The sequence below is a fragment of the Hipposideros armiger genome, unplaced genomic scaffold, assembly GCF_001890085.2.
Source record: "Hipposideros armiger isolate ML-2016 unplaced genomic scaffold, ASM189008v1 scaffold_222, whole genome shotgun sequence".
Taxonomy (NCBI): domain Eukaryota; kingdom Metazoa; phylum Chordata; class Mammalia; order Chiroptera; family Hipposideridae; genus Hipposideros; species Hipposideros armiger.
This window is the reverse complement of record NW_017731572.1, coordinates 530,702-557,758: the sequence shown is the minus strand read 5'-3', so window position 1 is coordinate 557,758 and position 27,057 is coordinate 530,702. Positions and strand designations below refer to the sequence as shown.

The following is a 27,057-nucleotide window of genomic DNA, read 5'->3' as shown; positions in this document are numbered from 1 at the left end:
CTTGGTTTCATTGATCTTTTGTAATTTTTAGCTTTTATTTCATTTATTTCTGCTCGGGTCTTTATTATTGCCTTTTTTGTATTCACTTTGGGCTTTGTTTGCTGTTCTATACCCAGTTCCCTTAGGTGTAAAGTTAGATTTCTTATTTGACATTTTTTTTGTATGTTTCTTGGGGCCTGCATTGCTATGAATTTCCCTCTGAGAACTGCTTTTCCTGTTCCCCATAGATTTGGGGTCATTGTGTTTTCCTTTTCGTTTTGTCTCAAGGTATCTTTTGATTTCTTCCATGACCTCATTGTTGACCCATTCATTGTTTAGTAGCATTTTATTCAGCCTCCATGTGTTTTCAGGGGCTTTTTCTTGTAATTGATTTCTAGTTTCATGCCATTGTGGTCAGAGAAGATGCTTGATATGATTTCCATCTTCTTAAATTTACTGAGACTTGTTTTGTGGTCTACCATGTGGTCTCTCTTGGAAAATGTTTCCTGTGCACTTGAAAAGAATGTATATTCTGCTACTTTGGGGGTGAAATGCTCTAAAAATAGCACTTAAATCCATCTGGTATAGTGTGTCATTTAAGGCTACTGTTTCCGTGTTGATTTTCTGTCTGGAAGATCTGTCCGTTGGTGTCAGTGGGGTGTTAAAGTCCCCTACTATGATTGTGTTACTATCTGTCTCTGCCTTTATGTCAGTCAGTATTGGTTTTATATTTTTAGGTGCGCCTATGTTGGGTGCTTAGATGTTTACTAGGGTTAGGTCCTCTTGTTGGATTGATCCCTTTATCATTATGTAATGTCTTTCTTTGTCTTTTATTATAGTCTTCATTTTAAAGTCTATTTTCTTTGATATAAGTAATGCTACCCCCAGCTTTTTCCTTGTTTCCCTTTGTGTGAAATATCTTTTTCCATCCCTTTACTTTCAATCTATGTGTGTCTTTCAATCTGAAGTGGGTCTCTTGTAGACAATATATGCATGGGTCTTGTTCTCTTATTCATTCAGCTACCCTATATCTATTGATTGGAACATTTAATCCATTTATATTTAATGTGATTATTGATAGGTGCATGGTTATTGCCATTTTATTATTCATATTTTTTATCTTCTTTTGTTTGTTTTCCGCTTTTCTTCTTAAAAAAATCATTTTAACATTTCTTGTAATACTGGCTTGGTGATAATTAATTCCTTTAGCTTTTTCTTGTCCAGGAAGCTCTGTATCTCTCTTTTAATTTTAAATGATAGCCTTGCTGGGTAGAGTAGTCTTAGTTGTAGGCCCTTGTTTTTCATCCCTTTGAATATTTCCTGCTACTCTCTTCTAACCTGCAAAGTTTCTGTTGAGAAATCAGCTGATAGTCTTATGGAAGCTCCCTTATAAATAACTAGTTGTCTTTCTCTTGTTGCTTTTAGGATTCTCTCTTTGTCTTTAATCTTTGCCATTTTAATTATAATGTGTCTTGGTGTGGGCCTGTTTGGCTTCATCTTGTTTGGGACTCTCTGTACTTCCTGGGCTTGTATGTCTATTTCCTTCACCAGGTTAAGGAAGTTTTCAGTCATTATTTCTTCAAATAGGTTCTTAGTCCCTCTCTTCTCCTTCTGGTACTCCTATAATATAAATGTTGTTACACTTGATGTTTTCCCAAGGTCTCTTAAACTATCTTTTTTTTTAATTCTTTTTTCTTTTTGTTATTTTGATTGGGTGTTTTCTGCTACCTTGTCTTCTAAATTGCTGATTCTGTCCTCTGCTTCATCTGATCTGCTCTTGATTCCTTCTAGTATAGTTCATTTCAGTTATTGTATTCTTTATTTTTGACTAGTTCTTTTTTGTGGTATTTGTGTCCTTCGTTATGCTTGCTGTCTCTTTGTTGAAGTTCTCCCTATGTTCCTTGAGCTTCCTTATAACCATTGTTTTGAACTCTGTCTCTCCGGTAGGTTGATTGCCTCTATTTCATTTAGTTATTTTTCTGGAGGTTTGTTCTGTTCTTTTATTTGGGTCATATTTCTTTGTTTCCTCATTCTGCCTGCCTCTCTGTGTTTGCTTCTATGTGTTAGGTAGGTCTCCTATGTCTCTCAGTCTCTGCCAGGTGCCTTTATGTAGTATGTGTCCTGTGTGGTCCAGTGGTGCAGTCTCCCTGATCTCCTGTTCATGTGTTACAGGAGTGTCCCTGTGTGTGTTGTGTGTATTCTCATGTTGTAGTTGAGCCTTGATTGATTTTGGTGCACTGATTTTGACTCTTAGGCTGACTGGCTGTGAGGATTAGATACACCCACAGTGTATGAGCTGCTGTGTGGGGGCTGACCCCTCAGAGGGGGATTGTCCCCAGTGGCTCTTGTGCCTGTTTAGACCACACTTTGGGTGTGAAGCTTGTGGGGCTAGCCAGGTACTGCTCTGGTGTGGTCTGAAGCTGGCCTCTGTGTATGTTGTTTCTGGTGTCTCTTGAGAGGTGCTCCTGTGCAGGCAATTTCAGCCTTATCTCTAACCGGCCCAGGGCTACCTGGTAGGAGCTACAAAGCTATATGTGGTTGGATGCTGCCTGTGCTGAACCTAGTGGCATGTGGGGGTGGCCTCGCCTTGAACCGAGGCTGGCTGCCACCAATAATGGACCTGGGGCAGCTTAGCAAAAGGTCCAGGCCCCTCTAGGCCTGTTACCACCTGCCGACTGCCTGTAAGGCTCAGCTGCTGAAAGAGCCTCCTTACGTTCACGGGCCAAGCTGGTTGAGCCAGTGCTGATAGTGTCCCTGGTGATGTAGCACTAGCTGGGTGGGATGGGCTCCAGGGAGTCACAAGGCACCACCAGTGGTTTTTACAAAGGTAATGCAGATTCAGTTCTTGTGCCAGTGCTAAGTCTGTGGCCACTCTGCAAAATGCCCTGGGAATACAGTGGTCAGTCATCATTCACTTTTCAGGGAGGGACCTCCACCACCAGGGTGTCCTTCCTGGTGTTCAGTCACTACCTCTGAGTTTGGGGTCAGCCTATTTCACGTCTCTGCCACTCATACCAGTTTCAATGTGGCCGCTTCTTTATATCATTAGTTATAGGGCTTCTGTTCAGCCAGTCTTCAGATGATTCTTGAGGTTGATTGTTCTGTAATTTAGTTGTAGTTTTAATGTGATCCTGGGAAGCACCAAGCATAGCATTTACCTAATCCACCATCTTGGGCCTTCTTCTCCATTCAGCCTTTTTAGAGTGGTAAATGTTACAGGATGCTGACTTGTATTTCTAGGAAGACAGAGAAACTTCTAGACCCAAAGTCACGAAGCTTTTAGAGCTGGAAGGGATCATAGAATTCATGTGATTTAACTCATCATTCTGAACAAGAAAATTTGAGAGAGATGAAATGATTCTTTCAAGGTCATGTGGATACTCAGTATCAAATTCAGATTTGGATTCAGATTCCCTGAGCTCAAGTTCACTTCATTTCCTACTACCCCATAGTGGCATCTTTGACCCAAGGTCCAAAGCCCATTATTCCCCCAGTCATTTTAGATTCAACCTAAATTTGAGTTTAATGTGAAAAATGTGACTAGAATATAGAATTCAGAGCCCTTGTAAGAATTCTTCATTGTTTTATCCAAATTTAGAAAAGGTAATTTTATTCTTTGATAACGGATGTCTAGCTCAGACTGCCTCCACATGCCTCTGTTTCCTTGTACAGCGTCACTTCAGTGTGTTTGTCCTCTCCTTTCCGGGAGCAGATGCCCTGTCCTCCATCTACAGCACCATCCTGACTCAGCACCTAAAGCTTGGAAACTTCCCAGCATCACTACAGAAGTCCATTCCCCAGCTGATCAATCTGGCCCTTACCTTCCATCAGAAAATTGCCACCACATTCCTACCAACGGCAATCAAATTCCACTATATCTTCAATCTCAGAGACTTTGCCAACATTTTTCAGGTGAGTCTATCAGCTCCGAGACACCCTAGAAAGCTTAATGATAGTCTGGTTCCTCCCATTCTTAGTAAAATAATAGTTCATGCCAAATGTTTGGGAAAGGCGCAGTTCATACAGAGTCATGAATATAAACAGGTAAACAGAGTGCTGTGGGCTCCACGAGGAAGGATTTCAACCAAATAGAGCTCTGTTTGTTGACTAAATTATTTCCCAGTAAGCAGAATGCATTTCTGAGTTAGTTCCTTCAGGCAGGAGAAGGCTTACAATCTTGGAGATGATGTTATATAATGATTCCAGCATGCCTAGGAAGGAAAATGCACAAAAGAAAGAAAGAGAAAACTATTCTGCAGTCGTTGGTGGTAAATCCATTGCTATTGGGATGAAAAAGAATGTCCCCCAAACCATGCAGGATAGATCTACTTCCTGAAGAAGCTGTGTTTGTAACGTTCCTAAGACGTCTGTCAACCCCTGGGATGCGTCTGTCCTAAACATTCCAAGTTCTTTTCCAGGCTAAAGCCATTTCCAATCCTTCCAGATGCTTATCTGAGTAGTGATGGCCTGTTTCTGCCTCTTGCTTCCAGTTGCTTGGTTCTTCACTGTCAAAACCTCCAGAGGGCAATGTAGCAGACACCGGCCCCCTCTTCCCCTTGGTCAGGTACAGCATTTTCACATGGTGACTGTCCCATCTTGGACAAGAATCTGCACAAACTACTTTTTAGGGAGACCCCTCCCCAAGATGGCACTGAGCCATTATTGAAGAAGGATGCCTTTCATATTAAGCAGAGGCCACACCTGTAGGTAAAGGTCAGTGAGATCAGGGAGTGAGGCACGACCCTCCAGGAGAACACATGTATTTGGAATTAATTACCCAGCCACTGCCTGTGCAAGTAGGACTCTGGGGAACCTGAGAATAGCAACCTGAGGACATAGGGCCTGCATGATCCACCCAGGAGTCTTGGAAGGGGCAGAGAAACCTACTCAACATTAAAAGGTTTGAAGGTACAAGAGCGATGCCTCAGAAAGGCTTAACCTGAAGGTGGAGCCACTGAGCCCCACAGCAAGGTCAAGTCCCTGAGAACACAAGTAAGCTGGTTCAGGAAGCATTCCTGGATGGATTATGTACCTCCCAAATATTACCTCAGTTAAAAATGAGGAAACGGGGACCCACAGAGATTATATAGGTTTGCCTAAACGCATACAGCCAGCCAGTGAACGAAATAGGACTAGAATCGTGGTCTTTGGGTTCCTGGCCTGGACCTGTTTCCACCACATTATTCTGTCCTTCTCATCCATATTTCCGAGGAGAACAAACATGAGATAGGCAACAAGACAGACTCAGCGCCAAGCCTGTAAAGGCAGTGGCTGCATGGCCTGCAGGCCTGGACGATGACACAGTTCGTGTGTACCCACTCTTACCTCCCACTTACTGAGCATTAATTGAGAAAGGCATTTTGTATCACAAAGTCCCTCTCTTAAATCTCACTGTAGCATGATGAGGTGGGGGTGTTACCATCTGCACTTTCCAAGTGAAAAAAATAAAAGAGTTAGTGTCATTTGAAAAATTCACATTGTGCATAGTGGCAGAACCAAAGGGAGAAGATGCATTAAAATTCTCTTACCAGAGGCACCCAGCCCTGTACATACAGGAGATGTGTCACCCATATGACCTGGATTTATACTCATGACAACCCTTTGGGATATACATTATTATCCCAATTTAAGAGAGACTCAGAGAAGTTACCAGCTAGTAAAATGACAGCATAAATGGTCTTGGAGATAGAAAAGTATAAAGATGTTAGTGGAATAACAAGTAGTCTGGTCCAGTGGGAACGGAATGTGATATGATAAGTTGGGAAGGTCATTTGAGACCAGAGTGAGCCCTCGTAAAAAGTCCAACTTTAATCTCTAACAGCAACTAGCATTTATGGAGCACAGTGCTAAACCCTTTGTATCTATTAGCTAATAATTTAATCCTCACAACAACCATATAAGGTAAAATACTGATTATTTCTGATTTAGAAATGACAAAACTGTACCACAGACAGACCAAGTACCTTGAGCATGATCACATAATTGGTAAACAGCATCTCTGATATCCCAAACTAGAACATTCAGCCATACTGTGCAGGCAATTTGGGACACAAAGGCTTCCTGAGGAAGGAAGATTCCATTCTAGCCTTGCTTTAGTGGCTGGTGGTGAGATGTCACGGAAGCACCAGAGAGGGGAGATACTGGAGTGGGGGTGGGGCTTGTCCCCCCAGTCTGTTTCTCTGCCCGATTCAGGAAGCCTGAGTGGTATCTCTGTGAGCTCTGTGTCCCTGCCAGGCCTCCCTGCTGCCTGCCAGCTGTCAGCCACCTGCCACAAGTTTGGGAAAGTGCATCCCCGACGGGAGCGCCTACCTCCCTTCAACCACACAGCCCCTCACCCTCCTCCTGAGGGAAGCGTCAAGCTTGGGGCTTGACCACAACTCCCTCTGCCTCCCTTCATGCCTGCCTGCTTGTCTAAAGGCCTGACTGACAGAGAGCTTAAGGGGATAACTGAAAGCTCACTAGGAGACAGGCACTCTTTCTCTCCATCCAGCTTGATCTGAGGCTCAATAATTCAGACTGTCGGCACTTCCCTCACTCTATCTCAGTCAGGACAGAGTTTGATGGTGCTATGAGTAGCAGAAACCATTAACCGTTCCCATCGCAGTGTTATACATAACTATCTAAGATGGTGCAAAGTTTGCACTTGACATGCTCACGCTAACTCAGCCCTTAATTGTGAGTCTGAGTGTTTGGCTATACCAGGACTTATAAACTTCAACTGATAGCACAACTCACTGTAAAACACAGTCATTGAAGTCAGGATTCCTGGTTGGTGCTTCTTCCTGCCCTCCACATCTCATACATGGTTGATAACCTAGGAGAGATGAGGGGAGAGAGGCTGAGATACATGGGTTTCTTTGTCTCCTCATTTTGGCTGCTTCTCTGTGTTTGTTTCTGTGATCTGCTACATCTCCCTGTCTTGGTAGAGTGGTCTTATGTAGTAGGTGCCCTGTAGGGCCCTGGCACAGTCTCCCTGATCACCGGAGCCAGGTGATCCAGGTATGTCCGTTGTGTAGGTTGTGTGTGCTCTCCTCTTATAGTTGAGCTTTGATTGCTCTTGGCATATCAGTGTGTGGGATTGACCCTTAGGCTGATTGGTTGTGAGGACTGCCTGTGACTACAGTGGATAAGCTGTTGTGCAGGGGACCCCACAGAGCAGGATTCACTTTAGCAGGACTTGGGTGCCTGCCAAATCCACCCTTGGGGTGTGCCCTGATTGGGTGGTGCCCTGGTGTGGTCTGAAGCTGGCCACCAGGTGTGTTGGTTCTGGGGCTTCTTGTGAGGGGCTCCAGTGTATGCCAGGGTCAGCTGCTGCGTGTGTAGGCCCAGGGCCACCTGGTAAAAGCCACAAAGTGATTTGTGGTTTGTAGCTATCTGTGCTGGGCTTGCAGGTGCCTGGGAGTGGTTATGCTGTGAACCAAGGCCGGCTGCCACTAGTGCCAGGTTTGGGGCCACTTAGCAAGAAGTGCAGGGAACACTGAGGCCAGCCACTGCTTTTTTAGGGTTTGTGGACCTTTGAGAGATTTTAGGAAAGTCCACAGAGGCAGAGCAGGCCTAGGCCAGCAACTTGTGTGGATTAGCCTCTGAATGGGGTTTGGTCCAGGCAGGGTCTCAGAGAATCACCAGGGTGGGACAAGAGTGGCATTAGCCTGGTTAATGGAAACTCAGACTTGGCGCCCACCTGTGCCAGAAGCTGGGTGGGGGAAGGACTCAACTAAGGAGCAATGGCACCTGGAGGCACTTTAGCTGAAGAGCTGCCCCTCCAGCCCTCACCCTGAGGCCAGAGAATTCAGTTTCTCCCCACATGTCCCTGGCACTTTTTAAGCTGCTGTCCCTTCTCTGGAGCTTAGGGTGAGTGTTTGTGAGAGAGTGAATCTGTGTTCAAGCCCTTTAAAAAGATGCCTGAGTCCTCAGCTCTCCACTCACTCAGACTGAGTCCCTGCTGATTCTCACAGCCAGATGTTATGAGAACTCCTCTTCCCGGCACTGATGGTCCAGGCTGGAGAGGCTGGGGCCCCTCACTCCTCAGGGGGTCTCTCCATGGCTGAGATATCCCTCCTGTTTCTTAACTACCACATGTGGGTATGGGTCCAGACTCTTCCGTGTCTTTGCCCCTCCTACCAATCTCAACGTGGCTTCTTTATATCCTTAGTTATAGGAGTTCTGTTCAGCTAGTCTTCAGGTGGTTTTCAAGGGTAGTTGTTCTATAATTTAGTTGTAATTTTGATATGGTCATGGGAGGAGGCGAGCATAACATTTACCTAATCTGCTATCTTTGATGTCATTTCTAATTTATTGGCATAAAACTGTATATAATATCCTGTTATTCTCTTTTAAATATCTGTTGTATCTGACATTATGTCCTTTTCCTTATTCCGGATGTTGATTATGTATGCCTTTTCTGTTTTCTCTCTTTATCTTCTATTAGCCTTAGTAGGGTGGTAATTGTGTTAATCTTTTCAAAGAAACTGAAAAGTTACCAATATTTAGTTTTCTGCTTTATTGACTAGACATCTTTATTTGATTTGTTTTTTATATTATTAACATTTGCTCTTTATGATCTGTTTCTTGCTACTTACTTTAGTATTGAGGTTAGTTTGTTCTTTTCTAACTTCTTGACATGGTTATTAAGATCAATGTCAGCCTTCCTAGTGTACTGACCCTTTTCTTATTAAATGCACTTCTTTATATCTAAAAATGGCTTTGCTTAAAAGTCAACTTTTTATGATATTGGTATGACTACTCCATATTCTTTTAGTATCTTTATGCTGTATTGTTTCCCAGCTTCTTCTTCCAGGTGTTTTGTATTCTTATATTTAAGATATATCTCCTATAGGCAGCATACAGTTAGATTTTTTAAAAAGTCTAGTCTGATAATCATTGCCTTATAATTTAAATGTTTAGTCCATTTATATTTGATGTTGTCATATATATTAGTAATATATTTAGGATTAAATCTACTTTATATTATTCGTTTTTAATATGTCCTACCTATTCTGTTTTCTCTAACTTCCTGTATTCTATTAAACTAATTATATATTGTTTATTCTTTTATTTTTCCCCTCTTTTAGCATACTATACATCCTTTTACTATTCATGTAGTGGTTACCAAATGCATCCTTTTAACCTTTTTCTTTTATAAATCAGTACTTCTTTCAATTGCCATACAATGAAAGGCTCTTAGAACAATTTACCTCCCTTCAATTTTTATGATAGTTATTTAATTAAATGCATGTTGAAAATCCATAGTGCACTAATATCTTTGTCTTAGTAAGTCAACATTTATTTAGATTTACTCACATATTACTCTTTATACTGATTTTTATTCCTGCTACATTTCTGTTTTTCCATTTAGAATCATTTTCATTTTACCTTAAGAATTCCTTTAGTATATACTTTAGTTTATATCTGCTAGAGAAGAATCTCTGTTTTTTATTCCATTAAAAATGTATTTATTTATTTATTTATTTATTAATTTTAGAGGGGGATTTAGAATTTAGGTTGCAGCTCTTTTTTTTTCCAGCACTTTGAAGGTGTCATTGCATTGTCTTTCTGGTTTTCATTGTTTCTATTGAGAAATTCTACATCTTATGTTCCTTTAAGAGTATACATAATTGTTTTCACTTCCCTGCCTTTAAATTTTTCTCTTTGATTTTCAAAATTTTCACTATTATGCCTAAGTTGTGTTTAAGGTGGTATTTTTATATTCTGCTTAATGTTTGTAGCACTTTTGAATCAGGTTTGATGGCTTTTTTCAGTTTTAGAGAAGTTACAGCTAGTATCTCTTTAAATATTGGTTCTGTCTTTCTCTCTCCTCTACTTCTGGTATTCCAATATGTGTACATGACCTTGCAATGTGTCCCATATTCCCTTATGTTCTTTTCTTTCTAATTTTTTTTCTTTTTTTTCTGTTTGTGCTTCAGTCTGAATATTTTTGTGTTACTCTCTCTTCCTGTTCACCAATTCTGTTTTGAGCTTTGTCTATTCTTTAACTCCATTTTATAAGTTTTCATTTCACTAACTATAATTTAGGAGGAATTTTTAATTTGAGAATTTCTATCTGATTCATTTTCTAAAGTTCCAGTTCTATGGTGAAATTCTTCACCTTGTCATGTAATTTCTTGGTCATATGAATTGTAGTTTTGTTAAAGTTTATGTATGAAAATTCCAGTACTTAGATCTTCTGTGGGTCAGTTTTTTTCTTTGGTTTGGTCATATCTCCTGGTATTCCCAGTAATTTTTGTTCAATTGCCAGACATTGTGAGCCTTAAAATGTGCATATAATTTGAGGGTTCATATGATGGTATTTTCTTTCAGAGATTACATACTTCTGCTTCTGGCAAGCAGCCACCAGGATCTGAGGAGACTGGAGTTGGTCTTTAGTTTTGTGAGGACTGAATAATTTGTTAACGTATATGCCTAGTGTATAACAATTTGACAGGGTTCCTTGGGGCTTATAGCTATGACCTTTTTTTTTTTTTTTTGGTAATCCCTGAACTCCAGTTTTCATCCTTCCTACCCCATGAAATGAGAAAACTTTGCTCAGTGTCTTAACCTCTCACTTGTCACTGTCTTCAGTTTCTGAACCTGTAAGCCATTGCTTGTAAATTGGCAAATGTGTGAAGAGAAAAAATGGTGCCAAATTTTGGGTTCATCTCTCTGTTCTCTTCTCTCTAGTGTCTTAGCCCCTCAAGTCCTCACTGCCTTGGTTACTCTCTAATGCTTCTTAAAAGATAAAGCTTTAAAAATAATTTTTGTATCTTTTGTAGTTGATCTCAATGGGTTAGTTTGTGATCAGCTATTCTGCCACTACCAAAAGCAGAAATCTTGACAGAAGTTCTTGCTATGTTATACTAATTGAAGGATTCAATTCCATTCATTCTTTCAACAAGCATTTACTGAGAATTTAGTGTATGCCAGGCACCATGCTAGGTACCGGTAATAACAGTGATTAAAACAAACGACATCCAAAATGAAATCTCTCAATTTCCCTGCCTTTGAGGTGCTCACCATGACCTGGATGAAGCAAACCTGTACAAAGAAAAATAATTTTAGAAACTAATAGTTCTCTTATAATAGATATTTGTATGTAAAGGGTTCTATGGGGCACATCAGAGGGAGTGATGTTGGACAATAAGGGAGATGTCATGGAAACTTCAACAAAGAGATATCAGTTGATCTAGATCTTGAAATATGAGCATAGCATGCAAAAAAAAAAGCATGAAGTCACAGAAAGTATGCAGGGTCAGAAAATAATTTGAGTTCTGTGAAACTGAAATCTAGATTTTATGGGAAGTGGTGATTAGAATCCTCATGAGGAAAGAGACTGGTAGTCATATTATGACCACACCTTTATGTTATGCTGATGAATCTGAGCATGTTCTATTGATAATGAGGACCAATTAAATGATCCTTTTTCCTCTAAGAGAAGAAAGAAAGCAATGAAGGCAAACACAGGAATAAATAAGTTTGAAGTTACAGGACTTGTTGAGGTTGTTGAGGGGCTGTAATCTTGGTGGTCTCCATTTTTAACTGAATTAGAAAGCTAAGACATTGGCTAATAGTAACAGATGTGACAGAGAAATTTGAAAAGAATAACAAATATTTGGAATAATCCCTGTGGTATATAGGAAGGAGAGTCTACTAGAGATGAACAAATGGATTGGTGACCTGCAAAGGTCAGCTATATTGGTTTTAGCCCTTTGTTATTGTTCTGATTTTATATAAGCAATTGTCACTTAGACTAGTTTTCAAAGTGGCACTTATGGAATTGAAATACAACAGAAAAGCCACCTCTCCCCTCACTGTGGTGATTTGGAATATAAGTGGTCAAAATCCCAGGCTTTAAGGTTAGGCAAACCTGATTTCATTACCTTTTGGGTTTGAACTAAGACCACTTACTGTGTGACATTGGGCATGCTTCCTATCCTTCTGAGTCCCAATTTCCACATTATACAAAATGGATACAATAAAAATTACTTTGTGGGGGTCATCATGGTTAAATGAGCTTTGTCTGACAAAGCATCTAGTCCAGTACCTGTCACATAACTGACTTCAACAAATTATAGCTGTTATAGTTTTAAATTGTTATTCATGTGTTTTTTGTTTGTTTGTTTGTCTATTTTCCTTTTAGGGCATTCTCTTCTCCTCAGTAGAATGTATAAAATCCACACAGGACCTAGTAAAGCTCTATCTGCATGAATCAAATCGGGTTTATCGGGATAAGATGGTGGAAGAAAAGGACTTTGTTCTCTTTGATAAAATCCAGAAAGAAGTGGTGAAGAAAATTTTTGATGTGAGTATTGCCCTGTGATTTTTTTTTACATTTGAAAAATAATGATAATTATGCAGATCACCCAAATGATAAAAGTCTAGCCCATAAATTGGAAAAAAATCAGAGAATAGATAAAGAAAGAAAAATCTATCATTGTTTTGCTGAGGTAAAAAATTCTGGGGCAAGAACAAATTAATCATGGAATTGTAGTGTTGAGAAGGTCTGTGGAGATGATCTGATCCAAACCCTCCTTTTATACTAACTCTTCTCAGTAGCATTTCCCAGATTGGTCGTCCCAGTTGATGCTCCAACATCCTTAGAAATGCACAGTCTCATCTTTCCCAAGACAGCCACTTTGGAACTGTGAATGACTGGAAATTTGGAACAATTTTGAAATTAGGAACCTTTGGAACAATTTTAAAGAATGGAAATTTATTCAAATAATGATCTAAAATGTACTTCCCTGTGCACTAATCCTAGATCTATATGACAAGCCTTCAATATTTTAAGATCATTTGTCTTGTCCTTCCTTGGTCTTCTCTTCTCCAAGCCAAATAGCCTCTTGTCTTTTAGCCATGTCTGACATGACTTGTTCTCAAACCTAGAGTAATTTGACATCATCTTGGCTACTATCCTATCAGTTCTCCCCTCTCAAATCATGGTGCCTGACTTTCATCACACAGCCCACCCTGGGATATGACGCTAAGCAAGATCATCATTTCCCTCTTCTTATATACTATAACTTTGTTACTGTGTTTCCCCAAATGTGTTCTGCTAAATAGCTGTACCATAGTATACTCCTTTAAAAGAAGGTATCTATGATTTCTCAAGTTGAAAAAATACTTCTTGAGAAAATACTTATTATATTCCTCTCTTAGAAATTCATATGTATTTAACACATTAAAACCCCGAACATCTCGAATACCCCTGAATCCTATATCATTTCCCCAATGTAGTAGACCCTACAACCCTTTTCCCTCTATAAAACCTATTAATAATTTTCAGAATGAATGGCCCATAGGATATGCTTTGGGAAGCACTGATACATTAACACAGCCTAAGGTCACATTATATTTCTTAGTGTCAGAATTACCCCACAACTAGCACTGAGCCTTCTGTTGACTGAAGCTCCATGTTTTCCACACATATTGCTTGTCTGCCCTGTCTTGAACTTAGAAATAATAAGATGTTGTATTTAAAGGTACCATGTTGTCTCTATGCTCACCTTGTTAGGTTCAACTCCGTATTTTTTCCTGAGAAGATCCTGGGTCTATCTCTGAAGATATTTACAGTCCACCCAACCTATATGACAGTCTTTTGACTGTTTGGACAGAATTTTAACTAACTTCTTTAAGTCTGCTCTTTACGAGTCCAAGCACCCTGAATTCTTCTGTTTATCCCATCATTTTTAGATGGCCTGATGTTCAGCACTCTCACATCTTAGATACTCCTCTCTGAACATTGTAGAACTTGCCAATTTATGTATTCATTGTTAGCTCTGCAAATGAGCCTTAACTGTCTTCTTAAATTGGTCTAAGTTAGCACTTTGGTATTACAACACTCAGTCTTTGAAATAGAGGTTCCTATGTGGGTCTGTATACTAAAAACACATCCTTTTGATCATAGGCCCAGATATAATTAATATTGCCATTATCCTTCCCCAACAATATTTGAAATGCTAGTCTGAAACGCCTTCGACTGCACCAAATCTTGGTATTGTTATTAAGGAAAATTTGCCAAATTTCCTCCAAGGAAGTAATACAGTCCTGTTTCTACCATTAAAAGCTTAAAGTTTTCTGGTTTGTGGCCCTTGTGTAATATGGTGTCACTATTAAGAAGGCTTTGATTCACTGTGTGGGTTGGTTTTCTCTCTCCCTTCTACACAGCCTGATTCTGATCATAAAATTGGAAACTTATTTTATTCATCAAGGAGTCTTTGTTGACCAGGCTTTTCAGGCCTGTTCTTCAGTTGTTCCTCTGCTAGATCGTTAGTGTAAATGGACTGCCATCAGGACCGATTCCCAGTACATTAGCTCATTTTCAAACTGGGTAAATGTACTTCCACATCGCTTTCCCACATGTTTTCCTCAGCTGGCAAGAATGGCTCCCCCGCATTACATTAAATCTTACCCAAATGTCTGGACATTTATTGTGACTGTCTGGCAAAGCCAGAATTTTGAGGATTTTCTATGGCCCTGAAACTGCCTTCAAAATATAATAACTCATTGATATTTAACTCTTACTATTTCTTCCTCCTTGTAACCAGACAGCAGTCCTGGTTTCTGTATAGATACTATTGTCATCCTCACCTTCCTCCATTTGATTTAATGAATCCTGTCCCATGGGCTTAAAAGATTAACCCTGCAAGTGCCCTTATGCCCTGGGCCATTCCTCTGCTGGTGATCAGCATGCTGGTGCTGGATCTCCTAGTCTGAACTTCAGGAGACAGGTGGGGACAATTGCTCGTGCTGGTATACATTTTTACTTATGTTTTAGAAGACTGATTCTTTCTTGGACTTACTTCCTCTATAGCTCTTCTTACTCTTGAAATCTCAGGTATTTGGATTTTAATAAGTAAGTAGTTCCTTTCTAAATTAAAAAAATATAGGTGAATCTTCAATTCTTACAGAATACATTGGTGGTGAAGAGACATAACCTCCATATTTTTTAAGTTAATTGAATTGCATTAGGTATTTATTAAACACGGTAAGGTTCATCCTGGGGATGAGAGTTGACACATAATAAGCCCAAATCCTTATGAAAGTTTTATAAGTAGGGAGTTCTACTGCAGATGCATTAAGATTATCAGTGTCCTTATACACAAGCCAGTCACCTAAGGATGGCTGGCGGCACATTCTTCAAAAACAAAGCCTCTGTGCTGAGCTTATGAAGCGGAGGCTGGCATCCTATAGTGTGAAACATCACAGGAAACAGAAAAGGATGTCTTATGACAGTGCTGTAGTGTGGGGAACAAGACATGTTGGAACGGGTAATGGGGAGATGAGGCCATTGGATCTCCTTCGCCCGACACTGGTGAAAGAGCCCCTGCTTAGGGAAATCCACCCCTGTGGTGCCATCTACGCCTCTGCTCTTGTCTGAGATGTGGGCTCTTCTTGTGCGTGTGAGAAGGGTACCTCCCACCTTCCATTTCCCGTCCTCAGCCCGAAAGGAATGACAAACGTCATCCGTGACTTCATGGAGCTGATGAGCATCCACTTTCGAGGGCTTCTCAAGAGGAAGGAAGCAATTGGACTCAGCACTGATATTTAATTTTGGGGGAGTGTGCACAGAGAAAAGGCAAATCAGGTGTCCCTACTCTGTGTGGAACCAGAATTGATTGTCTATAAGGAGGGCCCTTGTCCCTATGTCTCGTTACCAGGATATTGAAGAGACTGGGGAGCAGAGCCAAAGCCTGAACTTGTATTGCCACTTTGCAAACGGCATTGGTGAACCCAAGTACATGCCTGTACAATCATGGGAACTTCTGACTCAGACTCTGGTGGAAGCCCTGGAGAACCACAATGAAGTCAATACCGTGATGGACTTAGTTCTCTTTGAGGACGCCATACGCCATGTGTAAGTGTGCTTCTCTGTTTCCTTTCTTTGGCTGCCTCCTCTTCCCAATGTCATGGGTCTCGTCTGGGCATTTAAGGACACGTTGACACAAGCAGGAAAGCAGCTGGTACTTCTTCTATAGAGGTCAAGATGGCGGCCGGAAGAGCAGCAGCGGCTGCTTCTGCCACTGGCCTTCAGGGGCACCATAGTGCCGAACTCAGGCAGAAGAGGACTTATTGTCTTGTCTGTCATTTGCAATCCCTGGGCATGATCACAGTGACACCGAGGGAAATTTTGAGATCACAAGAGGGGCACCAGACGGCTCAGGACCTGCGTCCCCACCCAGGTGCTCATCAACTGTGAATAAAAAGAAACTTGAGAAGAGAAGAAAAATGTGTGATGTAGGCATCACAGGATGGGGAAGCCAGAGACGGTAGTGAAGCAGGATTTCTAGCAAAGCTGAGGGCCCCAGATAATTTATGCTCACACCAGTGCTATCCTCATACAGCTCTTTGCATCCCGCACTCAGTCCCATCTACCACCCCTCCCTGCTGCCCAGATTCCTCCACCCTTTTCCCTGGTACTCACTGTCTCCAGCAGCAAAATCTACTCATCTTCAGCTTCTCAGCACTCCCCCTTCATTGATAATTTCTAACTGAAGCCTAACTGGCCCCTGAGTTGAAGAAAGCTGTTTTTTCTTCCCCGTTCTACGTACCCCAGGGCCTAGAGAGAAGTAAGTACCATCCTTGCCCCCACCTCACCCCAACGGCATATTTAAACCATTTCTCCTTTTATCCTTCACAAACTCCAGGGTTTTTTTGATGCACAGGTAGCTAGACTTTCATACTCATTACCTTTCCTTGTTACTGTCATCCACTGGCAGCCAGTTACCCCCCATCATTTGCCAGTGACCTTGGTACTGAGACCATCCTTCTCTCCTCAGTCATACCTTTCTTCATTGCCGGCATCTGGGTAACACCTCGTCTACCTGTTCCCTGGCCTCCTGAGCTCCAGTGATCTTTTCATCCATCCCACCTCAGCCACTCACTCACATGTTCCTATCCTGGAACTTCTGTCATCAATAACGAGCCCACCTCCAAAATCTCAATTTCAAAAATCTCACTTCTTTTACTTGCACCTCCTACCCTTCTACGCAACTGCTCTAGTTTTTATTCCAGCTATTCTGAAACTTCATCAAGACTTCATTCATGGAGTCAACTACTTTCTCAAACTCCTTGATCCCTTCGTCTACCATGTCTCACTCTCCTCAGCCTCCATCATCCCAGTGCAAGCTCCCCTAACTTTCCTGTCATTGCATCCAGGTGGCTAAACCCCACTGTAGTTAAATCCCAGTGTCTTCTTATTCCATGCCTGTCCCTAAGCATCTGAAGATTACTGAAGAAAAATCCCCCACCGTGTTGACTTGGTTTGCTTCAGGTTTTCAGCCACAAACATCAAATGGGCCCTCAGCTTTGCTAGAAATTCTGCTTTACTACTGTCACTGGCTTCCCCATCCTGTGATGCCTACATCACACATTTTTCTTCTCTTCTCAAGTTTCTTTTTATTCACAGTTGATGAGCACATCTCTTATTTCACCATGATCATGAAAGAAACCAGAAGAGAATTATCTCATCTCCCTGTCATTCAATCTAACAGCCTATCTGTATTCCACCTGCGTCCCCCACACAAATACGGACTTGCCTGCCGTTACTGTGCGTACCTAAGGCCGGTTCCTCCATGTGTGCTCTGGCGCTTCTCTCCTCTCACCTTCTCAGTGACTCTACTCCTTCCTGCAGTTATCGCTCCTCTCCTCTCCCCCGCTCCCCTCCCCTCCCCTCCCCTCCCCTCTCCCCTCTCCCTCTTCCTCTCCCTTTCCCTCTCCCCCCTTCCTTCTTACCCCATCATCATTAATTCATTAATTTCTGGATCATAGGCATTAACATAGAAACATGCCATGTTGTCATAAATAAGCTATTCTTGATTCTTATATCCCTTTCCATCTACTGCCCCATTTCTCTGTTTCTATTCACAACCAAACCACAGAAGGGTACACTTGTCATGCCTTCTCATTTTTCATCCTCCCTCAATCTACTTATTACCTCTAAAAGAAGCTCTTATCAATGTCACCACAGGCCTACTTCTAGCTAAATTCAGTTGTCACTGCTGGGTCATTCCCTTATATTACTTGACTGTCCTGCTGCATTTGTCATGACTAACCATTCTGTTTGTTTGTTTACATCCATCCATCCATCCATCCATCCAATACATATTTATTGATGCGACAGTCTTAGTATGAGTTCAGGGATCTTTGTTTTATTCACTGCTCAATTTCCAATACCTAGGACAGTGTCTGGAACAACAGGTACTCAATAAAAATCCTTAGTGTGTCCTGTGGGAATAAATGATGTAGAGAAACACAGACGGAATGAGTATAGAAAGTGCTGAGGGTGGTTGTGATTTTAAATAAGGTGGTCAGGCAGGTCTCCCTGAGAAGACAGCATTTGATGTGCCATGTAGGAGCTATCCTTCACGTAGAAGTCCCTAGGGCCTGCTGCCTGTGCTTTGCATACATCGAGTCATTTAGTCTTCACAAAAACCCTGAAAAAAGTAAGGTCTAATATCACACGCTCCAGAGACAGGTAAGCGAAGCTTGCACTCATGCAGTCTGGCTCCAGAGTGTTTGCTCTCAACCATCGCACTCTGATGCTTCTTCATGTGCTTTTTGTCTCCCCTTAATCCAGTGTAAACTCCCTGAGCACACAGACTGTGTCTCACTCACCTCTGAATCCCCAGTACCTTGGACAGTGCCTGGTACATAGTAAGTGGTCAGTCAGTAAGGATTTTAAAATGTCTGTTCACTGATCTGGTCGAAAATTCAGTGAGTATTTTCCCTCCTCTTTAAGAGCTACTTGAACCTGCGTCATAGTCTTTGAATTGAGTCAGATTTTTATCTTTTACGAGTCAATTAAATTTGGGACAAATGCAAGTGATCTTATCAATGTGGTTTCCAACATGGGTGATTAAATGACTAATATTGTTTTTAGGAAAAAAATAATAACCCTATGAAAACTGGCTTTTCTCCTGAGACTTCTAAACAAACTGTGAAGCTGCGTTAGCAATGGAAAAATAATGGGAATTATAAACTGCCGTGAGGAGGCAATTCTGAAGAATGAAGTGTAATTGGATGTATAATTTAACAATATCAGTGTCCCGGGCCTTCATCCTTTCACTGCTCTTCCCTCCCTTCCCTGAGGCTCCTCAACCCCCTTTGCTGCCTCCACCAGCCAGATAGAGCAGAAGCACCCCCCCTCGTATACCTGAAAACAGAACACCAAGTAATACAGTGAGAAACACAGGTAACCTCAACATTTCAGAAAATTCCATGGCCTCGCATTACTGCACACAGTGCCCAAGGCAGAGGGGTTTGGGCTCACTCCAAGAAGGTCCCACCTGGACCCAAGGAGGTTTAAGGTGGGAATACAGCAGGGCAGAGGAGGGCAGTGTGTGTATGCGCTTTCTTGAACCCACGGGGTTGGCCGAGGGGCCAAGGCAAGGGCCTGTGTTTATCTGTGCAGTAAGGCCTGTGCTCATCTTGACTGTGTTATCTGACTGTTGGTTCCCACCTCTTGATTCTTCATGTTTTCTTTTGCTTGATTTCCCCTACACCTTTCCCAAACTTTGCTGCTCTTACTCCGAACCCAGTAATGGAGTGCTGTGGAGTGGTTATGGGCACAGGTTCTGGAGACAGAGCCAGACCCAGTTCTGCCACTAATTGGCTGTGGTGCTTTGCAAAGGATGCCTAACTTCCTCAAGTGTCTGCTTGCCCCTCTGGAAAGCAAAGATAACAAGAATGGCTATGTGGTAGGGTGTTGCTCTCTGTGTGAAGGGCTTTGCACTTCTTAAGCAGGCCATAAATGTTAGACTTTTTCTTGGTTCTATTGTTTTCTTCCCTTAATAGTACCATTTGGCTCTGACTTCCTCCACGATTTCGTACATTCTTGTTCTGCTTTTTCTTACAGCTTTACACTGGAATTTTCCCCCTGCTTTTGGCATCATCTGAATCTCTCTTTTTCTTTGTTTTTTGTTTGTTTGTTTTTCCACTCCCACATATGTTTTTCTGCCTCCTCTGTTTTTTCTTAGAAAAAAAGGAACTTCAGATGTACCTGTCTTTTGCCCCTTCTTTTGTATCTTATCAGTTCTCTAGGGTGTGTGTGTGTGTGTGTGTGTGTGTGTGTTTAGTCTTCAATAAGCCAGCTTCCTCCAGCTGTGCTGTGTTACATCTCCAGCTTTTGTTTTAATCTCTCAGAAATTCAGTAATGAATTAACTTAGACTGCCTTCATTTTCTGGCCCAGCAGCCCTTTAGAATATTGATCTTCTTTTTAAATTCTGTAATTTAAATTCAGAGTCCTTTGCCCTCGTCAGAGGTTGTTAATGAATCCCCAGCTGGAGTCTAATGCTGACAGTTGCAGACTTAACCATTCTTCTCTGGAAACTTCATCACTAATGATGCATTTTCCATTTTGATACTGAATAGCATGGACCATGCTAAGCTGAGTTCAGGCCTTCCAGAATACAGCTGGGTGTTGGGCAGCCCAGAGAACCTAGTTGGACTTCTCGTGCTCTTCTTCTTTTTCCTCCTCCTCCTCCTCCTCCATTAATCCATTCCTGTCCCCTCCTTTTTGAATCAGAAGAGAGGACCTGGATATCTTAGCACCATAGTTTCTTCTTTTATCATTGTAGTCAGGCACCATCTCATGTAGACACAAAGCAGGTGATTCCTTGCACCTAGCATATTGAATGATTATGTGCACACATCACCCCTGAATATTAGGTATGTGTTGTTCTGTTTAACATAAATATATGGAATACCTTCAGTGGGGTAGCACTGGAGAGAATTCATGATGCGTATATACACTCTTCCAATATTTAGAAACTGTGGTTTAATAAGGGAGCAAGAGAAGTGTAAATCTCTCTGATACAAGACAAGAGTACTAGTATCACAATAAAATAATTATAAAATGAAAATATAAAATCATAAAAGAACTAAATGTAGCTCAATAAACAATTCCTAAATATTTAGGAGAATACATTTTAACTACATAAATTTAGTGATATAAAATTTTAAGGGCCGGCCGAGTGGCTCAGTTGGTTAAGAGCTAGCTCAAGAGTTTGAGCTCTGAGCAACAGCAGTTCGAGTCCCGGCCCAAGCTGAGCAGCTGCTGAGCTGCCAACAGGTAGCAGGATGGCTCAGCTAACAAAACAAAACAAAAAAACACAAAAAAATTTAAGTCCAAGAAGCTAAAAATTTCTGTACATTTAAAACATTAAAACTAAATGATAAAAGTGACAAATTGGGGGGATATTTTGAGACATACATAGAGGGGTCTTAAAAATTTAGAAGAACCCTTCAGTTGAAAAGTGGGCAATGGACATGAAAAGAAAATTCACAAAAGGAAAAATATATAATGGTTAATAAGAAAAATGTTCAATTCCCTAGAAATCAAAGAAATAAAAAATTAAAACCATAATATTTTCAAGCATTACATTGGCAAAGATTTAAAAAATATATAAGACCCAGTGTCAACAAAAGTGGGGGCAAGACACTCCTATCTACTCACTCACATTTCTGCTAGGGTTTCCTTTCAAATAGCAAACGCATCCCATAGGAGAGATGAGGCCATAAGGACCCATGGACATTTAGTTCATTCATGCTAATTATGACCAAGTCATCAGTATATGCAAGAACTTTGTAGTAATAAGAAAATTCAAACCACAGAAGCTTGACATGAGCCATTCAGCCTCATACATGCTCATATTTTGTTGACACATCAAACCCCACCCACCAAAACTTACCCCCAGCCCTTCCTTCAAATTTGGGTAAGGTAGATGCTAATTGCTCTACCCCTAATTACCATTACTTAACTTGAATAGGGAATGTCTTGTTATAATATTAACACAAGTCAGGAACACGGGACTGGAGCTTGTACAATTCAATCTCAGACACATCCTCTGCTCTGTTTGATTGGACTTTACCTGAATTCTTGTTCTGCACATTCTTTCGAATACAAGGTCACCATCACCTGTTGTCTCTTCCTCCTTATCTTATCCATTTCCACACAGTAGCTTGATCACTGTGTTATATGTGGATCAATTCTACCTACAAAGAGTACAAATTGGTGCTACCATTCTGGTGGGGGAGGCAGTCTTTTAGTATGTATCAAAAGCCATAAAATTACCTTAGACTCAGCAGTTTTACTTCTAGGAACTTATCCTCTGGACATAATTAGAGATATAAACTAAAAATATTTATATAGCATTACTTATCATTGGAAAATGCTAGAAACAACCTAAATATCTAACAGTAGGCTATTGCAGATAAGGAACTTATTCTATATAATGGAGTATCATTCCATCATTAAAAGCAAGGTTTAGCAGATTACTCAGTGGCATAGGGAAATAATCACATATACTGCCAAATCAAAAAAATGATTTCAAAACATTATGTTTAGTATATGATGTGAACCCAATTTTGAAAATATACAGGATAGAAATATATTGAGTTTTCAGATGTAATAACTGTATGTACACATAAATATATACTTATAAACATACAATAGAAAAAAGTTCAGAAGGACATATAATTAATATCAATAGGGTTTATTGCTAGGTAGTATATTGGTTTTTTTTCTGTATTTTATGCAGTTTTGTGCAATGAATAGTCATTGTTTTTAAGATGAGAAAAGATAAGGGAATAGGAGTTATTATAAAGATTGTACGTACCTTACATAAGGTATATATGAGGTCTGACAATTAAGTTCGTGAACTCATCCTAGAAAAAGTGCTACATACTTTATTGCAGAATATTGCTATGGTCATCTTCAAAGTACTTACCTTGGGAAGCTATGCACCTATACCAGTGCCTAGTCCATCCTTCAAAGCAATTTTGGAATTCTTTTTCTGGAATGGCCATGAGGGCTGTCGTCGTATTACACTTGATGTCCTGAATGTCATCAAAATGTCTTCCTTTCAATATTTTTTTTATCTTCCCATAAAGAAAGAAGTCATTGGGGGCCAGATCAGGTGAGTAGGGAGGGTGTTCCAATACAGTTATTTGTTTACTGTCTAAAAACTCCCTCACAGAGAGTGCCATGTGAGCTGGTGCATTGTCGTGATGCAAGAGCCATGGTGAAAACTTCAGGTTGTTTTCATCTACCTTTTTCACGGAGCCTTTTGAGCACTTCCATATCATACACTTGGTTAACTGTTTGTCCAGTTGGTACAAATTCATAATGAATGACCCCTCTGATATCAAAAAAGGTTAGCAACATCATTGCGACAAGTTCGTGAATGTAATTGTCAGACCTGGTACACAAAAGAAACGATTGGTGGTATATCGTGGATGAGAGGCTGTGAACAGCTTGATGGAAGAGTAAGTAGCATTTGAAGATGGGGCAGGTAGAGAGGGTTCGCCTGGAGTGCATGATTTAAGCACAGGGCCTGGGAGTAAGAATATGGGCACTGAACATGGTATGTACAGTTCCAAAGGGAACGATCCAGTGTCTTATAGGTTGACACTAACAATCCACAAATATCTATTACAGGACATAAACATGCAGGAAGGATAAAATAGGGAGAGATAAGAGCTGTGTCGGGTCTCTGTTATTCTGATGACTTTAATTATGTTCCTTCTCTCCTAAGAGGAACAAACTGTTCTGTTCCTGCTTGTTCTCCAGGCATCTCTTGATTTTCTTTTTTTTTTTTTTTTAAGATTTTATTGGGGAATTGGGGGAGGGGAACAGCGTTGGGGAATCGGGGAAGGGGAACAGACAAGTTGCTGTCCTTTTGTTCTTCAGTCTAGTTGTGGAGGACATCGCTTCACTGGCCCATGTTGGTATTATCATTGCACTCTTCCCAGATGAGGCAGTCGCTTGCCTGCCATTGGACGGCCACTCACAGCTGCTCACGGCGGCTCACGGCAGTTCACAGCAGCTCACGAAAGCACATGCCAGCTGCCGGCCGGCCCCACTGCAGCCTATGCCATCGCCGGTGACTCACAGCAGCCCAGCTCCAGGTCGAGCTGTTGTTCACCATCTTAGCTGTAGAGAGCGCAGCGTCACTGGCCCTAATGTGGGATCCGAACTGGGGCCCTGCTGCTCAGAGCTGGCGTCCCAAGCCAACTCTTAACCAACACGCCACTCAGCCGGCCCGATTATTTTCTTCCTAATTGGATGCTTTCTACTTTTCTTTCTTTCCTGCTCCCTCCTCTTGCCTAAAAGTACAGATAGGAGAGGCAAAGTGAAGTGGGAAGCTGTAGCCGAGTCAGGTATGGCTGGGAGGAGCCGAGGGGAAGCCCTGGTCCCCTCCCCTCACCACCCCACGCCCCCTCCAATCCTGCCTGGCTGTCCTGAGCACTTTTTCCACTGCCACTAGTTCACCAGAGGCTTTGGCTTACAGCAAAGCAGTGGTGATTTTAATTCACGTGGGCGAGAAGGTAAAGCCAGGTTTGGGGACAATTTAATTCAAGTTTCCCACAGCTGAGCCCATGATGAGCCTCCAAGGAGCATTCCAGTTCTTACTCATTGTTCATGCTCCTCACAGGAAGTCTGGCCAAAGCCATGTGCCTCTGCTTTCTTCTTTTTAGCTGCCACATCAATCGTATCTTGGAGTCCCCGCGGGGAAATGCACTGCTGGTTGGTGTAGGTGGGAGTGGCAAGCAGAGTCTGACAAGGCTTGCAGCTTTCATCAGCTCCATGGATGTATTCCAGATCACGCTGCGGAAAGGCTACCAGATCCCAGACTTCAAGGTAAGCAGGCCCGGCAGCTGTGGGGAGGAGACGCGGCCTCCCTTCAACTACCCACAACTCCTTGTCACCCTTCATCAGCTCTTCAGTTCCCTTGCCCAGAACCTCCACTTAATTGTTCATCCAGTTCTCAGACTCCAAGCTGGTGACCTGAGGGGCTCCTTTCTCATCAGCCTCAGCCTGGTAACACCATCCCTCCCAAGGTCTGCGTCTGTGCGACTTCAGCTGCTTTAGTTTCAACTGTGGAGCCTCAGCCCTCATCCAGATCAGAACACCTTTACTGCAAATTCAGCACACAGCTCTTTAGCAGCTCTAGGAGAGTTAGGAAGAATCCTGACAGCTTGTCCAAGTTTTATAAGAAATTCGTATTTAAAAAGATGAGTTCAGTAACCACCAGCCACTGGAACCTTCAGTGACATTTCCTGGTTTCAGAGATCAGGCATTTAGGAACTACGATGCCTGCTCCGGAAAGTGGAGCAAAGCATTGTATACAGCTTTCAAAGGCCACTTTGTCCAGCCCCCTCCCTTTTATCCATGGCCACACTAGAGGCCCTGTAGGGAGTCGTGATGTGCTTTCCATCAGGATGCAGATCTTGCTGTCCCTGGGAGAACTCTAACCAGCACTAAGCCAGACCCACCCACCTGCCTTCATAATCTCTCAGCCAGAGATGCTCAGGGCTACTCTGAAACTGCAGCTCAATCTCTCAGTGAATAGCTGAATCGAAAGTCGTACACCAGCTTCACACTGGGTCAATCTTTAGCTCTTCCAAAAAGAGAAGACAAGGTAGTGCATATGAGAACTGTGCATTTACAAGATGTCCTAAGACTGTGGTTCTCAGCCTTGACTACATACTGGAATCCCCTCCAAATAGTGCTGATGCCCCCCAATCCCCACCCCGCAATTCTGACTTAACTAGTCTGGGGAGTGGCCTGGGCATCAGGACTTTAACAGCATCCCCCAGATGGTCCTAACACGAGTTGAGAAACATTGTCTTTGGAAATTCTGTAAATGTGTAAGGCTGAGAACCATCTATCCAAAAGGAAGCTGATTAACTTTAAAGGGGAATTTATTTGGACACAAAAGAAGCTCTGCTATAAGGAAGTGTATGAGGCTATTCAGAGAATGAGTCCTGAGTAGTGCAAAAGAGAGAAGAGCAATATTAGAGACTGAAAGCTGAACTTTGTGAGAGGGATACAGCAAACGAACCAAGGTTGGCTAGAGAACTCAGGGCTTGGCATCCTAGCTCAAAACTTTATCTATCTGCAGTTTTGAATGGGTGTGTGTGTGTGTGTGTGTGTGTGTTCCCCAATATATATTTTTCCAACACAAGTTCTTTTGCTGGAACTAGTCATAAGAACACAAGACACTGCTAGCATAAAATATATTCACACACACACCCCTCCCCAGGCCAGTAGCCCCAAGTACACGACCCTTCTGTCAAGACCAAGAGCAACCTCTTGCCGTCTGGGGCAGGTCAGGCACTTCTATGGTGATATGAGTACACAGATGAACAGGGGACCATCTCCATCCTTTGGAAAGCTGTTACTTCTTTGCACAAAGCAGCAGCTCCAGAAGCTGGTGCAGGAGGCACAGTGGTTGTATGAACTAAAGATTGTGACTGTTTAATTTTACCCACCTCTGTTAGGATCGAGGCCTGGGGATAAGGTATGTTTTCCTGTCAGTGCAAGATAGAACTCCTCCCTACCTCCCACTGCCATTTTGTTTTATTTCCCATGAAAGTAGACAAGAAAGTACCCCATTCCTAGAGGGTGGGTGGGGATCTCTTTTGAGAAGACCTCCTTCTCAGAGCTCTCTGGTGCTGATTGTTGTGGCAGGTGGACCTGGCCGGCGTGTGCCTGAAAGCCGGGATAAAGAACGTCAGCACGGTGTTTCTCATGACTGATGCCCAAGTGGCTGATGAAAAGTTCCTTGTGCTCATCAATGATCTTTTGGCATCTGGTAAGAGACTCTTTGCACTTGAATGTCTAAGAAATTCTCCTTGGAGTTGGAGTCATTCCAAGGTGGAGACTTGGTCCAAGGTCAGGAGAGCTCGGTCATAGTAATGAAGGAGAAAACCGATACAGGAGAACTGGTTCATCAGGTCCTTCTAGGATTGGTGCTAGGCCCGCCATTCTGGCTTTCATTTTGCTTCCACTGCAAACCAGACAATAATCTTAGGGGTCTCTTGGTGGGACTCGATGTGATAATAGGAAGAAGAGCAGGTTAAAGACCTGCTGTTCCCTCCTCATATCCAAGACAGAGCGACCTAGAATGTGTGCAGTATTCCAAGTAGGTTAGGCATTAGCAGGAAGATAAACACACACGTAACGTGCACACACAAAACTGACACAATAGGGCAAGACTAGCTTCTCAATTTAATTAATCAAGGATTCAGAACTTTATGGAAGCAAAGTGGGACCAGGAACAGTTTCTCTTCATGGTTTT

General features: G+C 41.9%; 1 protein-coding gene across 1 annotated transcript in view; it reads left to right on the top strand.

The window, feature by feature from the left end:
- Positions 1 to 27,057, top strand: part of DNAH9 (dynein axonemal heavy chain 9) — a 340,094-nt gene that overhangs the window by 193,715 nt on the left and 119,322 nt on the right. The window contains exons 41-45 of the mRNA XM_019654458.1: positions 3,652 to 3,891; positions 12,113 to 12,274; positions 15,633 to 15,829; positions 24,452 to 24,614; positions 26,448 to 26,571. Coding sequence (XP_019510003.1) covers positions 3,652 to 3,891; positions 12,113 to 12,274; positions 15,633 to 15,829; positions 24,452 to 24,614; positions 26,448 to 26,571 — 886 coding nt within the window. The remainder of the gene's footprint in view (positions 1 to 3,651; positions 3,892 to 12,112; positions 12,275 to 15,632; positions 15,830 to 24,451; positions 24,615 to 26,447; positions 26,572 to 27,057) is intronic.